Below are 17,629 nucleotides of genomic sequence, written 5' to 3'. Positions count from 1 at the left end.
AGGCTATGGATAATCCTTGTCAACCTCATAGAGTCTAAATTGATGAGGCTTTTGGAGTTCCAGAAATGCAGAACTTGCAACCATAAGATACTGAAAATACTTAAACCTATTTGACTGTCGAGTTAGTATTCCATGCAGAATATGAATGATGTAGCAACCGCCCTCTCTGCCTTGTCCATTCTGTCTTCTTCTTCACAGCAGCAGTTTGTTTTTGAATGTGGCACTTAAAGTACACATTGCAGTTACTCCCAATCCTGGTCCCTTGCTGCCCGTGGGAATGCTAAGCTAAGGGTTCCCCTGGACAAAGGTAGTTCCTAGAAAAAAATTCCCGCAGTACAGTTCAAAAACCTGCTTTCTTAGAACTGTTATTGTCTAAACTGCTCATGTTGGATGAACCGGTTGCTTTTCTGTAATTCAGAATCCTAAATACTGAGCCATGAAATACCACAATTTCCTCAAAATTGAACTGCCTTTTTTGGCACCCACTTTAGCAACAAGTATGAGTGGTTGTGGCTTGACACATTTATATTAGCAAGCAGTCAGTGTATCAGACCTGTGATGACCTAATAAAGTAACGGACCTCCATTTCCAACATCACACGTTGAGGTGTTTCATCTTTTGTAGAAAAAAAAAACACAGATGACAATGATACTTATTGTTTTCAGATAGAGTGACAAGCCTCCTTAGCTAACAAGCAGCCTGTATCTTCAATATTAATCTTTATGGAAGTAGTTGGGAGTAGTATAAAAGTGATGCTGATAAACTGCCATGAAGTCTGCTCTGTGTGCTGGCATTTAGGGGGTTCCTCGCTGCTATAACAGGAAATCAGAAATATTTCACTCGCTCCATAAATAACAATGCAGAGCCTTTTAGTTGACATTTTATTACCAACATGTCAATCACATGCTCCACAAAATCCAGTTCTATTTTACTGTATTCTGGCAATTACCAACAGTGCTAATATGAAATCAATTCAGGCACAAAGATACACAGATATACCTCAGGATTGGCACACAAAATTTTGTTTCATAATTTCTTTGCTACGAATTATTAATTTTAACAACGTTTTATTAATAATAAACAATGTATTGTTTTTGAATGAAATTATGTCAGGTGATTTTTCCAAGGTGCCCGGAAAAGCTTTCAAGCACTTTCCTCCCGCTTATGTTGCACACAAACAGGTGACATGCATTTTCCATGACGATGCAGTCACGTTCGAAAAATAGGAAAGAAAATAAAAGAATGATGATGCAGATATAAGAGGTTACATTCAGACTTCTCAAACATGCGTCAGGCTCAAGCAACGAGGTGGTAATTTGCTGAACCTTTTCCGTAACTAAATGCAGGGTGAGTCACAGTGTGTGAATGAAGAGAGCACGCGTGTACTTTATCATAATAGTCCCTTGTCAAAGGAGCGCCCTCGAGAAAACGAACTGCGTGGATCTTTTGCCACAGCGACTATGCAGACGTCAGTGTGTGTGTCACATCTTTCATGTGTATTTTTGTTGTGTTTTTTACCATCCAAACACCTTCCAGGTGACCTGGTGTCGCGGGCAATGCACCACCTGCAGCCGCTGCACATCAAGAACCCCGGCAACGGGACCCCAGTCCACCAGAAGACCAGTACCTCGGTCCACTGGGAGCCTGAGGCCCTCTACACCCTGTGCTACTTCATGCATTGTCCGCAGATGGAATGGGAGAACCCTAACGTGGAACCTTCCAAAGTCTCCTTACAGACTGAGAGGTGAGTTCAGTAGCAGGCATATCCCTCTTGCACAGCGGGTTCAAATCCAGAAAGAGTTTACCACAAAAAATGGATCAGGAAACTGGTTCGGGGTTGTTTACACAGTCTATGTTGTCCAGACAGGAATCTTCTGCTTGCTCAGTTTGGTTTGGATGTTAAAACCAGTGCGAGGACCAGGTTTCTGTAGATCTGGCTACAGTAGGACCAGATTTGTATATGTGTGCCATGGTTTCTTTGTGGTCCTGAGGTTAAATTGCTGCTTCTGATCATCTTTTCTGGTATGCTTGTTTATTTTGCATCCCTTTAAAAACCCGACCAAACGTGCATGCTCGGCTTATCTGGAGCGCAACCCAAGTAGTTCTGCCAACCAGAGTGTATTAACAGGCCGCCATAACCCGTTAAAACACCCACAGTTTGGAAAAACAACCTTTCAGGCTTGGACTCAATCAAAAGAACGAGTTTTTGTTGAAGCTAAAAGACATGGTTTGGCGGCAGATCATGATGAACCCCAGGACATTTAGTTTACAGCCTGAAAATACTGCCTCAGATGGTTACAAGGAGCTGAGGTTTATCCCCCATTAAGTGAGACAAGTGGGAGAGAAGAAGAAATGCTGGAAACGGAGTGGGAATTTCATTTAGATTCTCTCCGATACAGAAATGCAAAGCCACGAATAATTTAAAAAAATCACAGTTTTGCATTTGCAAAGAAAAGACGGTTAGCAAACTGAAACTTCCATCCAAAAACTAACCGGTAATGGGAAGAAACAATTTTAAGCCAACAAGGAGGCAACAGAGGTGGCCATCTTTGTTTATCACAGCTTATCAATGGAAAAAATTCAGAAATGATCACATGAGGTGAGATTCTCTAGAGTTTAGTTCGCAGGTGCCGCTCATTAGGGCACACAAGGCTGCTGCTTAATACAGGCAATAAGTGACGAGATAGCCTCAGTCCCAGTGGTTGCCGGATCATTCTCAAGGCGTCTCTACACATCCCTACTCAGACTCTGTCTTCCATGCAATCTCTCCTTTTCAGTTGGGCTTTCTCTTTTTCTGCCCCTATTCCTGAGTCCTGCACTGGGGCTACATCTCTCGTTCCTCCCATTTTGGCCCAAGGTCTTGTGTTTGCACGCCATGACAATATAGATTTTCAGGGTATGCAGCCTCAGGGAAGCACAGGCCAATGTCTCCCTGAGTCGGTCCCAATCCCAGATAAATGCAGAGGGTTGCGTCAGGAAGGGCATTCAGCATTAAAATTTTGCCAAAACCAACCATGCGAATCAAACCTAATAATCTCATACCAAATTGGTTGAAGCCCGGGTTAACAGCATCCACCATCACTACCAATGACCTTACATGGTACCATTGGAAATTGGACTACTGTGGATCGAAAAAGAGATGAGGAAGGTGTGTTTGGAAGCACATAGAGAAGAGGAAAGGCAATAGTCTGTAGTCAAGGACTGAACGGGGACTTTGAATATGGACTATGACAGGACAAGGTAGGGAGTTGGTCAACATGATGCAGAGAAAGAAGGTGGATCTACTGTGTGTCAAGGATACCAGGTGAAAAGGTAGTAAGGCTAGAAGCTTAGGAGCAGGCTTTAAGTTGTACTATTATGGTACTGACAAGAAGAGAAATGGAATAGGAGTTATCTTGAAGGAAGAGTTTGTTGGAATGTTCTTGAGGTGAAAAGAATGTCAGACAGACTCATGAGTCTGAAATTAGAAATTAAAGGTGTGACCCTCAGTGTTGTTAATGGCTATTCCCTGCAGGTGTGATGTGAGTTAGAGGAGAAGGAGAAGTTCTGCAATGAGTTAAACAAAGTGATGCAGAGTATCCCCAGAGATAAGAGAGTGATCATCTCTGCATACTTCAATAGGCATGTTGGTGCAGGCAATAGAGGAAGACGTGATGCTCAGATTTGGTGTACAGGATAGGAACACAGAGGGATAGATGGTGGTAGACTTTGCAAAAAGTAGTGACCACTTTTTTCCAGAAAGGATAGGAACAAAGGGTAACTTTTAAGAGCGGAGGTAGGAACACGCAGGTAGACTACATCTTGTATAGACGAGGTAACCTGAAAGAGATCTGTGACTGCAAAGTAGTGGAAGTGAGAGTGTAGCCAGACAGCATAGGACGGTATTGTAGAATGACTCTGGGAACAAGGAAGATCAAGGGGACAAAGCCAGAGCAGAGGACAAAGTGGTGGAAGCTGAAAAGGGAGGCATTATGTATGGTTTTCAGGGAGGAGTTGAGGAAGGCCCTGGGTGTCAGGGAGAGCTTCCAGATGATTGGACATGATTGGATAAGGAGACTTGGTAGTGGAATGAGGAAGTGCAGGATTATAAACAGAGAAGCGGTTAGCAAAGAAGAAGTGGGACACTGAGGGAAATGAAGAGAACAGACAGGAGCACAGGGAGATACAGTGTAAGGTAAAGATTGCGGTAGCAAAGGTAAAACAAAGTGTGTACGAAGACTTATATGCTTGGTTGGACAGTAAGGAGGGAGAGAATGATCTACACAGGTTGGCACAAAAGAGAGAATGGAAAGGATGTACAGCAGGTCCGGGTGATTAAGGATAGAGTTAGAAGTGTATTGACAGATGCTACAAGAGTGATGGGAAGATGGAAAGAGTACTTTGAAGAGTTGACGAATGAGAATAGGCAAGGGTAGAAGAGGTGACTATTGTAGACCACAGGAGGCAGGAGTAGGGTATTACTGTTAGTCAGTATTTGCTAACAGAGAAGTACAGAGAAGGCCAGAGGCAGGGGAAGCTGCATTTATTTTGTAGACCTCGAAAAAGCACATGACAGGTTGCTAAGAGAGGAATTCTGCTATTGTTTGAGGAAGTATGGATTAGCAGAGAAGAATGTTAGACTGGTACTAGTGCAGGACATGTATACTAGCTGTGAGACAGAGCTACGGTGTGCTGTAGGGGTAACTTAGAAGTAACTTAGTGGAGGTGGGACTCCATCAGCTCTGAGCCCCTTCTTGGACAGGATGACAGATGAGGAGACAGGAACCTCCATGCACCATGATGTTTGCAGATGCCATTGTGATCTGTAGTGAAAGGAGAAAACAGGTTGAGGAAAATCTAGAGAGGCTCCACCATTGTTTACTAGTGCAATACAATCTGGGCTGATGACATATGGACGTTGCTCATCATCGCTTTGGCTAATGTTAAATTTAGCTCGGTACATTAATAATGCCACATTGTGTTGCTTTTGCGTGCTATTTCCTGTCACAGGGAAACACATGGAATGATGCTGGTCCACAAAGCTTTCCAAGGGACAAGAAGAGAAGAAAGGAGTGGGAAACTTCTTGTGGATATACAAAATGCTTTTCTCCGGGTGCATTTGACGCATTTAGTCGAGCTCAGCTTCTGAAAGAGCTCACAGGTGCTGCAAGTTTTAAATGGACACCAAAACACCGTGTCTACAGTTTTCTTTTACAACCATACAAAAGGTCCTTGGAAAACAAGTGAGGCCCAGTCAAAGAAACATCACAAGCAGGAGATGCTGATGACTGAGAGTATTCTGGACGATGATGGTCTGTTACCACTAGATGTCCTAATTTTCACCTGGTTTATTTTTGCCGAGACATCTTCTGTTGATTAGACCTTGTGTAGTACCAGCCACAACCTGTGACTTCTTTGGTTTCCCTTTATACCCCCACTCAATTTGCTTGTTCTTTGCTCAGTCTCGGAATTGTTGGCCCTGTGTCTGCATGACTTGCTGTGCCTTTGGGTGTTTTTTGGTGTTTTTTTTAACCAAACCTAAATTCTTGTCTGCCTCTCCGCATCTGAGTCTGCCTTGTGGTAAAGCTTCTTCCTGGTATGCAAGAGCAACCCGGGTCCAGTCCCCAGGTGAAACCTAACAGCAACCTGCACCATGGAAGACGACTCACGATTCAGAAGAGATTAGGGCGAAACAGATTGAAGGGGATATTTCTGCTCAACTGCTGCCCAGCATTGGACAGATGTATGCTGCCTTGGTTGACCCTGATACAACAGTTAACTGCCATCTGTGTGGACAGGAGGTGGCATACAGTCAAGATGAGCGTATCTTACAAGACCTCCAAGGATTACACCAGCCTCCTAACATGCCCTCTACCTTCCCCTGGTTCTACCCCGGCTAGAGCTCAACAGACCGAGCTCAGGTTCCCACCCCATAGCGGTATGATGGGAATCCTAGAGACTGTTCTTTACCCAATGGTCCCTTACCTTTGAGCTGCAGCCGATCTCCTTCCTCTCTAATCCCTCCTGCATTACCCACATAGTAACCCTGCTGACCGACAGGCCCTGTGCATGGGCTACATCCATCTGGGAACAAGGGCAGCATTTGTTTCAGCTACCCAAGGTTTCATGGGGGAGATGTGCAGGAGGAGGGGGGCAGGGATGCTGCCAACCGTCTTTTCCATCTGCACTAGGGCAGCTCGAGCGTCACTGAGTATGTGGATCTCTTCTGCACCCCAGCTGCTGAAAGAAGACGGGACATAGAAGCCTTGATGGCAGCCTTCTGCCATGGTCTATCCGGGTACATGAGGATGAGGTGGTAGTGACAGACCCCATTCCCCAATTTGGAAGCCCTGGTCAACCAGACCATCATCTGGAATCCTCACAGATGACGAAAGACCAAAAGCACAGCAGTCCATAAGTGAACAGCCGATGACAAAAAGTGGAGGTACTTCCAACAGCTGCTCTCTCTTTGTTAGCATAGCTAATGCAGCTGCTACATGCACACCAGCCACTTTTGCCAACTCTTGTCTCTTTGCGTCTTTGTTGGTCTTCAATTTGAAGCACATTTGGACTTCTGTCTTCAGTGCTACCGTGCTCATGTCTCTCAGGTTTAAAAGGGAATGGTGACACAGATGACATGTTTTTGCACCATACAGTAAAATGAACGGGGCAGAGCCCTATGCAACCTCATACCCACGCAGCATTGCAACGTAAAGAACAATGGCAGCCTACGAAAGAAAATATTTTTTACATATATCTACAAATTAAGTTGTGAGTTTTTTATGTAGCTGGTGAAAATAGTACAATAGTGTCTTGGTTACTGGGCACCCCTTTACAGAAACCTAACAAATGCCCATGAGCAAGCACTTGGTGACTGCAGTGCACCTCCTTTAAATAGGCAGAAACACTGGAGAGAGTTTAATGTGAGTGGCATTCTACCTCAGTCAGTTCGTGGAGTCCCTTCCTGTGTTGAAACCCTCATACTGAGGAGAACGTACTTCCACCAGGGCGGTTGGAAGTGTAATGATCTTGGGATATTCCCTGACCAAGCATACCCCCAACCCCCACCTCAAATAGTTTGCTGTGCCAAAAATGTCAGTCATGTTTTTTTTTTTTTCTTTCTAAAACATCACGGACAAACAGACGACAGAGTAACTGATCGTCAGAGAGGTGATATTTCACCAACGCAGCGGGTCAGTGAACCCCGCGTCATCCATTTTCCGTTATTGTTACGCAGTAATTACCCCAATCAAGCCACCATCCACACCAAACACCGGCATTAATATCTATTTTCAACGTTTACACCCAGCAATGATCTTTCTCTAACCGTGTAATTCCCCGTTATTTAGATCGGAGAATATCTAATGCACACCAAATATGCATACCTCAGTGCTTCATTAAACAGGAGCTCAAAGGAGAATGAACTCAAGCGTAGAATAAGTCTGCATTTAAAGGAGCAAAGGTATCGTTGCAGACACCTGTTCCATCAACGCCGAGCGGGGAAGTGTTTATGGCCAGAGTTCCACTCCATTTCACCATCTGGAAAAAGATTGTACTAATTTATATTTATTCATATTTTATATTTCGTTTTTTTTTCACATTTTTGAAATTGAATTCTATTTTCCTAAAATATTCTTGCATTTAGTGTTAGTCATGCTCTCGCTTTGCAATTTCCAGAATTGAGCAAATATTAGTTCATTTCTCTTTTTTGAGGTGATTATTTTGGGCAAATTTATCAGCAAATGCTGACTCATTTGACTTTTCTAAAAAATGGAATTACCTTTTGTTTTGTGCAATTATTTGTGCAGTATTTTAGGCAATCATTTTCTCTCAGATTTGAGGTTGCTTACTGTTTATAGTTCTCCTGCTGGGCTTATATCTTAAGACTAAAAGTTTTAAAAATAGTTTTTTAAAACTTTCAACTTGTAGTAGTACTGGGCTGAGACCAAATACTGTGGGTTTTCACATCTAAAGACTTTGCAAAGATTTTGAAAAGACTCAGTGGAAAACTGCAGTGAAATTATTTTTGCTTTTTTTTTGGCATTATGCACTTTTAATCAACAAGGTATCTGCAGAGCCTCTGCTATTAAAGTCCAATAAACAGTATCAGAATCAGAGAAAATATTTTGTTGGGCCTGAGGGGTAGCATCGCAACCTCAAGCAGATGAACATCAATAAATATATCAAATAAAGGTAGAATAAATAATCGATGAACAAAGTGAAGTAACACCAACATCAATAATGTTCCTTAAAATAAGATGTATTACCAATTATTTTTATTTTAACCCCTTTTTAATTTTTGTTTAATGTCCCCGGTCACTATAGGACTATTTGCTCTACAGTGCCACCGGTGGACAACACATGCAGGTGCATTCCACTGCTGTTGCACACAATGAGAGGCAGCCGTCGCCTCCAAGGTTCAGCAAACCATGCGTGTGAAGTAAAATGGGAAAATGAGTAAAATGGGCTGCTCAGCACAGCTTCCCTGTTGAAAGGGAAATGGTGGCGGGGATTGGTAAATGATAGTTTGTTTCTTGTAAAGCTTAAGAATGCGATGTCTACCTTGGAGTCAATTGTATGAACCAGGGCACAGTTGCACAGTAGAGTCACAGGGGCATGTCAATCTTGTCAAAATATTCTCATAAGATAAGATAATACTTTTTAGACCCCCATAGGGAAAATGTGTTTGTCACTGTAGCTATAATTTCAATAAATATTAATTTAAATATAAACTTATTTTGGCAACTACACTTGAATTTTCTCCCTTGTCCAGTTGCAACTGTCATGCCTGCATGCTGACAAATATTCTTTACTTATATTTTCGAAGGTCCTATAAGGACCTGCAGCACACCAGTGTGCCACAGGAAATTATTCAATTTCTGTGCCTGTGCAGTCTCGTGCCTGGCAGAGTAATCATGTAGTACTATTCCATACCAGTAAGTGGCAGCAGCAGGTAGCTAATTGCCAACTTCCTCCTTACTGTCCAACCAAGCATACAAGTCATCGTATGCCCTTTGTTTTGCCTATGCTATCTCTATCTTTCCCTTACGTTGTATCTCCCTGTACTTCTGTCTTTTCTCTTCAATCCTCTCAGTGTCTGTGAGAATATCTTCTTTGCTAGCTGCCTTCTCTGTATTTACTCCTGCACTTCCTCATTCCACCACCAAGTCCGCTTATCTATTTTTCTCCCAGATGACACACAACGTACTCTCCTACCTATCTTCCTGTTAACTCTAGCTGTAGTTGTCAGATCATCTGCAAGCTCTCACTGACCACCCAGGGCCTTCCTCAACTCCTCCCTGAAAACCATACATCACGCCACCCTTTTCAGCTTCCACCACTTTTTCCTCTGCTTTGCCTTTGTCCCCTTGAACTTCCTTGTCATCAGAGTCATCCTACAAACCACCATCTTATGTTGTCTGGTTACACTCTCACCTGCAACTACTTTGCAGTCACTGATCTCTTTCAGGTTACCTCATCTATACAAGATATAGTCTACCTGCTTGCTTCTATCCTTTCCTTCCCATCACTCTTCTAGCATCTGTCAATACACTTCTAACTCTGTCCTTAATCACCCGGACCTGCTGTACATGCTTTCCATCTCTATCTCTCTGTTGTGCCAACCTGTATAGATCATACTCTCCCTCCTTACTGTCCAACCAAGCATACAAGTCTTTGTACACACTTTGTTTTGCCTTTGCTACCGCAATCTTTACTGTATCTCCCTGTACTCCTGTCTGTTCTCTTCAATCCCTTCAGTGTCCGTCTTCTTTGCTAACCACTTTCTCTGTATATACTCCTGCACTCCCTCATTCCACCACTAAGTCTCCTTATCAAATCATGTCCAATCATCTGGAAGCTCTCCCTGACCACCCAGGGCCTTCCACATCTCCTCCCTGAAAACCATACATCATGCCTCCCTTTTCAGCTTCCACCACTTTGTCCTCTGCTCTGGCTTTGTCCCCTAGATCTCCCTTGTCACCAGAGTTATCCTACAAACCACCATACTATGTTGTCTGGTTACACTCTCACCTGCAACTACTATGCAGTTACTCATCTCTTTCAGGTTACCTCGTCTATACAAGATGTAGTCTACCTGCTTGCTCCTACCTCCACTCTTGTAAGTTACCCTTTGTTCCTGTCTTTTCTGGAGAAAAGTGTTCACTACAGATTTTTTTTCAAAATCTACCACCATCTGTCCCTCTGTATTCCTATCCTGTATTCCAATAATGCCCATCACTTCTTCATCCCCTCTATTGTCTACAACAACATGCCCACTGAAGTCTGCACCAATTACCACTCTCTCATCTCTTGGGATATTCTGCATTACTTCATCTAGCTCATTCCAGAACTTCTCCTCAAACTCACATCCCACCTGCAGGGCATAACCACCAATAACACTGAGGATCACACATTCAGTTTCCAATTTCAGAGTCATCCGTCTATCAGGCATTCTTTTCACCTCCTGAACATTCCTAACAAACTCCTCCTTCAAGATAACTCCTACTCCATTTCTCTTCTTGTCAGTACCAGGATAGTACAACGTAAAGCCTGCTCCTGAGCTTCTACCCTTACAACCTTTCCACCTGGTCTCTTGGACACACAGTACATCCACTTTCCTTTTCTGCATCATGTCAACCAACTCTCTACCTTGTCCTGTCACAGTCCCAATATTTAAAGCCCCTACTCTCAGTCCCAGACTCTTGCCTTTCCTCTTCTCTCTCTGCTTCCGAATATACAGATACCTCCCTCCTCTCCTTTGACCTACAGAGCCCCTCTTTCCATTGGTTCCCCGTAGGTCATCGGTATCATTGTGGTCTTTGTTAACCTGGGCCTCGAACGATCCGGTTTGATCTGGTTATTATGATTGATTCGCATGTTTGGTTTTGGCAAAAGTTTTACTCCGGATGCCCTTCCTGATGCAACCCTCTGCATTTATCTGGGCTTGGACCAGCTCAGGGAGACACCTGCGAATGCCCCCCCCCCCGAGGTTAGCTCGGGGAGACACAGGCCTGTGTCGCCCTGAGGCTGCATTTTTGTCGAATATCCCTAAGGGGGATAATTAAGTTTTATTTTCCCTTGGTTTTAATTTCAGAGTTAAGAGGTCTAGATTTTTTTAAACCCTGGAAACCAGATGAAATCTCAGAATCTCAGTGTCATGTTCAGCTACAGCAGCAGCATCCCTCTAATTGTAAACACACACACACACACACACACATGCACACACACATACATACACGTGGACAGCCTCAGCATGCAGATCCGACCATCTCCTAAGAGGCATGCTTTACAGTAATATGAGGAAAAGTCTAGTTGACTTAAGGCAATGTCACAGTCCCATCTTGCCGATTGGTCGAAGCCAGTTACTTTACTCTGATTGGCCGACTCAGATGACCTTTGCCAGTCCCCATTTTTCTGCTGATCGCTAATCATCCATTAGCTACATATAAGGATGTTTATTATTATAATTATTGTTAATTATCTTAACTATAATTTAGATCATTCTCAGATAATCCCTGGATAGGAAATTTATGATGAGTTATATAAGTTTTATTAGCACCACACGAGTTGAATATCAAGGAGGTTAAAAAGTAACAGAGATGTTTTTGACGGTTCCAGTATTTTCAGCAACACATCAGTGGGGGCGTTTTTAAACTTCCTTTTCCTTCATCTGCAAACATGTCCGCCCGGAGTTGGGATGTCAAGGACCTTTCTCTCCCCATCTCCGGTGCCGACTCAGTGGAGAACTAGTCAAATGAAACCCGTCTAGGAAAGAGAATGAGCAGTAGCTACGCGGTAAACACCAGCCTCCCGCCTCTCCTCTTCCGTTGAGAACTTATTTACTGAGGAGTGAACCCCCAGGGGGTCACCAGGAAAAACAAAACCACTCCCCAGGATCTTTTTTTCTGATGTTTTATCTGACTCAATTGTGAATTTTGCCTCTTCTCTCAGTTCACTGAGATTTCCATTCTAGCAGCCATCTGAGGCCGCTTTGCATTTTTTTACCAGCCCTGACGGGGATATACTCCATTTAACATCCTCTAAAGTGGACCCAGCGCGTCACTAACACTCCACCACAATTACCTCGCATCCCTTTTTTCAATTACATGTTTAAAATTTTTTGTTTCTTTCCAACAACCTTTTTCTTTCTGCGACATAGATTACCGTAAATACTGGACTATAAGCTGCTACTTCTTTCACACACTGTGAACACTGCGGCTTAAACAATGATGCAGCTAATTTATCGATTTTTTTTGGAGCTATCAAGCTTCATGCTGCCAAAATATTTAGCCTCATCACATGACATTGCCATGAAATTCCGAGGCTGTTCAATTCCGACACTTTACGATGACTTTAATTGTTTAAGTGGGCAGGAAGAAGACAAAGTTAGTGATTAGGTAGCCAGTGAGGCTTATATTCAGGTGCGCTCAATATTATAGAAATCAGGGTAATTGTTAATAGTAAATCAAAATTTTGAAAGGAAAAAATGACATAAGTACAGACTTAATAAAGACTTAATAAACACAGTTTATATGAAGTATATATGTGTGTGTGTGTGTACGTGCATGCGTGTGTGTGTGTTTGTGTGTGTGTATGTATACAGACACACACGCTCACACACATCTTTATATATAAAAACACACAGCTGTATTTTCTACAGGTGTGTGTATCAACATACACATGCACAAATATATACATATGTATATACATGTATAAATGTGTGTTTACATATATATATTTACATACATAAATATACACATATATATACATCTACAAACATGCACATATATGTGCAGTTTTTGTAGATGTCTGTGTAAACCTGCATATACACATGCATACACATACACAGTCCCAAAAATGAACACACATTTATATAGACATGTATATATGCATTTATATTTATATATGTGTGTGTGTGTGTGTGTACATATACATGTGTATACATGTGTACTATTTATACATGTTTATAACTAGCGTATATGTATGTTTACATAAATATACACACACACATTTATGTTACATATATTTATTTACACAGTACATAAATATGTATAGATATGTTTATCATACTGAAAGATGCTCATGAAGATAAAATGAAAAATAAGCTAATGCTGGGATACAGGCTGGATACTGTTTGCTCTTGAGGGGAAAAGGTCATCTGCATTGCAACTTGTTATCCACTTTTACAAGTCTTTATCTATAAAAAAAAAATGTATATTGTAGCCTGGGGCGGGTACTGGTGAGAATCCTTTGCGAATGATGATGATGATGATGACTGTAAAAAGCTTCTCTTGGTTGTATGTTAAAGAACTTCATGGATGAATGATTGCAAAACTTTGTTTTCAATATGTGACACTAACCTGCGCTCTTATTTACCATAGTACTATTATGGGGGAGTGCAACCTCAGGCTAAGAGTTAGCGCTGAGAGAGAAACCATCTGGGTTTCCAGTCTTCGTTGTCCGTTAAACTAAAGCCATCTCCCAAACAGCAATTTATCCTTGACTCCAATTGTTGCTTTGCTAAACCCCAGCTCGCCACAATATATTTGTTTTTAATCCCGGTGTATTTTATAAATTACATATAAAAAAAGCTACCTCGAAAAGTGAAGTGAGATTTTAAGGTTAAGCTGCTGTTAAACGGAGATGATTTATCCACCAGACAGAAAGTAGATGATGAAAACTTGTCATGTGTGGGTGTGCGTGCATTGTGTGTGTGCATGTATGAGTGTGCACAAAGAGAGACCTTTGGTAATTCACAGGTTATTTGATTAAGGGATCACGCTCACACACATAGCAGTGGGGCACGCACACACACACACACACACACGCACTGGCAACAAATGCTGAAATATGAACACGTCAGCCGGGTGGGAGCCATTACTGATTTTGATTAAAGGAGGTAATAAGAGCGTTTAGGGAGGATGCAGCGCAGACCTCTCTCACTCTCTCTCTCCCTCGCTCTCTTTCTGCTCCAAACTCTGGGGGTCTTAAATTATGAACATTGATTTGTTGTCACTGCCTCTCCAGTTATCGGCTGCGCCATCTTTAATTAGAAAATGTATGGCTGCCAGTGTCGGACCGACCGTTAACGGGTGATTTATCAGGAAGGCAGAAACAGATTCCCGAGAATTAAACGATATCGCTTGCTCTGAAATATTAGCTCGGTAATAGAAAAGTTCGTCTTAATCTTATTATGTTGTTTTTTATAAGGGTAGGCTGGCCTCTTCTGTGTTTGTGTGAGTGTCTGTGTGTGTGTGTGTGTGTGTGTGTGTGTGCGTGTGTGTGTGCGTGTGTATGTGTGTGTGTGTATGTCACCCGCTGTGTGAAAACATATCACGTATTGATCGTTTGTGTTCAGGATCGAGCCTGCAGTATTTTTGCAGCCAATGTGTTAGATCGGCAGTTTAAAAACAAAAAGTCGTTTTTAATGGTTGAAGCTTAATGTTGGAAGTGTGTGATAAAAATATGTTTTTTTTAGAATGGGCAATGTGATAATTTGCCAACAAAAAGGTATAGTGAGGAAAACTTAACATTGGGAAGTCGTCAATGTTGTCGTCAGAGCGGAAACAAAAACACAAAAGGGGCAAGTTTAATGTCAGGAAAACCTCAGCACTGCTAACAGGCAGATATCAGACAGGAATACATTTTCAGACAGAAAAATAGTGAAAAAAAAATCCATCAAATCTGAAGGTTGGTGGTTTCTCCTCTAAAGTGTCCTCGAGGACCACAAGCTGATCCCCCACCCCCCACCCCCCACCCCCCATTGATTCCCAGTTCATTGGCGGTTTCTGAATAAAATTATCAGTAAGGGGGGAAATTTGCAATGATAATAAAGGTGACCCATTTAAGGGTGACTAACGTGACTAAACAATTGTCACGTTTTATGTTTGTCTTGACAAAATTTCATAGCAATACAACTTGTAACCAATAGGTGACGAGATAAAAACAAAGATCTTGCCTCTAGCTACATAAGCTACAAGGATGATACATCTAAGATAGCTCACAAGTGAATCTCCATTCTTCTTTTCTTCTTCTTCTTTCGGCTTTTCCCGTCAGGGGTCGCCACAGCGAGTCAACTTTCTCCATCTAACCCTATTCTCTGTATCTTCCTCTCTCACACCAACTACCTTCATATCCTCTCTCACTACGTCCATAAATCTTCTCTTTGGTCTTCCTCGAGACCTCTTGCCTGGCAGCTCCAGTTCCAGCATCCGTCTACCAATATATTCACTATCTCTTCTCTGTACATGACCGAACCATCTCAGTCTGGCTTCTCTGACCTTCTCTCCAAAACATCGAACATGTGCCGTCCCTCTGATAGACTCATTCCTGATCCTATCCATCTTGGTCACTCCCAAAGAGAACCTCAACATCTTCATCTCTGCAACCTCTAGTTCTGCCTGCTGTCTTTTGGTCATTGTAACAGTTTCTCGTCCATACATCATCGCTGGTCCCACCACTGTCTTGTACACCTTTCCTTTTATTCTGGCTGAAAGTCTTCTATCACATAATACCCCTGACACTTTTCTCCACCCATTCCAACCTGCTTGGACCCGTCTCTTCACCTCTTTTCCACACTCTCCGTTGCTCTGGACTGTTGACCCTAAGTACCTGAAATCCTCCAGCTTCTTGATCTCCACTCCCTGTAGCCTCACCGCTCCACCCGAGTTCCTCTCATTCACACACATATATTCTGTCTTGCTAACTTTCATTCCTCTCCTTTCCAGAGCATACCCCCACCTCTCTAGATTTTCCTCTACCTGTTTTCTGCTCTCACTACAGATCACAATGTCATCCGCAAACATCATGGTCCATGGGGATTCCTGTCTAACCTCATCTGTCAGCCTATTCATCACCATTGCGAACAAGAAGGGGCTCAGAGCTGATCCCTGATGGCGTCCCACCTCCACCTTGAACTTCTCGGTTACCCCTACAGCACACCGTACCAGTGTCTCACAGCTAGCATACATGTCCTCCACCAGTCTAACATACTTCTCTGCCACTCCAGACTTCCTCATACAATACCAGAGCTCCTCTCTTGGCACCCTGTCATATGCTTTTTCTAGGTCTACAAAAACGCAATGCAACTCCCTCTGGCCTTCTCTGTACTTTTCTATTAGCATTCTCAACGCAAATACTGCATCTGTAGTACTCTTTCTAGGCATGAAGCCATACTGCTGTTCACAAATGCTGACTTCTGCTCTCAGTCTAGTTTCCACTACTCTTTCCCATAACTTCATTGTATGGCTCATCAACTGAATCCCTCTATAGTTTCCACAATTCTGCACATCCCCTTTATTCTTAAAAATAGGCACCATCACACTTTGTCTCCATTCTTCAGGCATCTTCTCACTCTCTAAGATCCTGTTGAATAATCTAGTCAGGAAATCTACCGCTGCCTCTCCTAGGCACTTCCACACCTCCACAGGTATATCATCAGGACCAACTGCTTTTCCACTCTTCATCCTCTTCAATGCCTTCCTCACTTCACTTTTACTATTTTTTGCTACTTTGTGGTCTACAATAGTCACCTCTTCTACCCTTGCCTCTCTTTCATTTTCCACATTCATCAGCTCTTCAAAGTACTCTTTCCATCTTCCCATCACTCTTCTAGCATCTGTCAATACATTCCCCTCTCTGTCCTTAATCACCCGGACCTGTTGTACATCCTTTCCATCTTTATCTCTCTGTTTTGCCAACCTGTATAGATCATTCTCACCCTCCTTACTATCCAACCGAGCATACGAGTCATCATAAGCCCTTTGTTTTGCCTTTGCTACCTCTATCTTTACCTTTCGCCGCACCTCCCTGAACTCCTGTCTGTTCTCTTCAGTCCTCTCAGTATCCCACTTCTTCTTCGCTAACCACTTTCTCTGTATACACTCCTGCACTTCCTCATTCCACCACCAAGTCTCCTTATCTACTTTCCTTCCAGATGACACACCAAGTACTCTTCTACCTGTCTCCCTGATAACACTAGCTGTTGTTGTCCAATCATCTGGAAGCTCACCCTGACCACCCAGACCCTTTCTCAACTCCTCCCTGAAAACCATGCAACACTCCTCCCTTTTCAGCTTCCACCATTTTGTCCTTTGATCTGCCTTTGTCCTCTTCATCTTCCTTGTCACCAGAGTCATCCTACAAACCACCATCCTATGCTGTCTGGCTACACTCTCACCTACAACTACTTTGCAGTCACTGATCTCTTTCAGGTTACCCCGTCTATACAAGATGTAGTCTACCTGCGTGCTCCTACCTCCGCTCTTATAAGTTACCCTATGTTCCTGTTTTTTCTGGAAAAAGGTATTCACTACAGCCATTTCCATCCTTTTTGCAAAATCTACCACCATCTGTCCCTCTGCATTCCTATCCTGGATACCAAATCTGCCCATCACTTCTTCATCCCCTCTATTGCCTTCACCAACATGTCCATTGAAGTCTGCACCAATGACCACTCTCTCATTTCTGGGAATATTCTGCATCACTTCATCTAACTCATTCCAGAACTTCTCCTTCTCTTCAGATTCACATCCCACCTGCGGGGCATAGCCGCTAACAACATTGAGCATCACACCTTCAATTTCCAGTTTCAGACTCATAAGTCTATCTGACATTCTTTTCACCTCTAGGACGCTCCTAACAAACTCCT

General features: G+C 42.8%; 1 protein-coding gene across 4 annotated transcripts in view; it reads left to right on the top strand.

Moving 5' to 3' along the window:
* The window catches only part of LOC147233964 (ankyrin repeat- and BTB/POZ domain-containing protein 3-A), a 295,757-nt gene that overhangs the window by 241,947 nt on the left and 36,181 nt on the right, over window positions 1-17,629 (top strand). For all 4 annotated transcript variants that reach the window (XM_086146637.1, XM_086146635.1, XM_086146636.1 and 1 more), the window contains exon 3: window positions 1,537-1,744. In XM_086146637.1, coding sequence (XP_086002763.1) covers window positions 1,537-1,744 — 208 coding nt within the window. The remainder of the gene's footprint in view (window positions 1-1,536; window positions 1,745-17,629) is intronic.

Source organism: Fistularia commersonii, chromosome 5 (assembly GCF_037954325.1).
Source record: "Fistularia commersonii isolate RoL2024-O1a breed Wild chromosome 5, RoL_Fcom_v1.0, whole genome shotgun sequence".
Lineage (NCBI taxonomy): Eukaryota > Metazoa > Chordata > Actinopteri > Syngnathiformes > Fistulariidae > Fistularia > Fistularia commersonii.
Note: the sequence above shows the minus strand (reverse complement) of the source record. Positions and strands in the feature narration are given on the sequence as shown.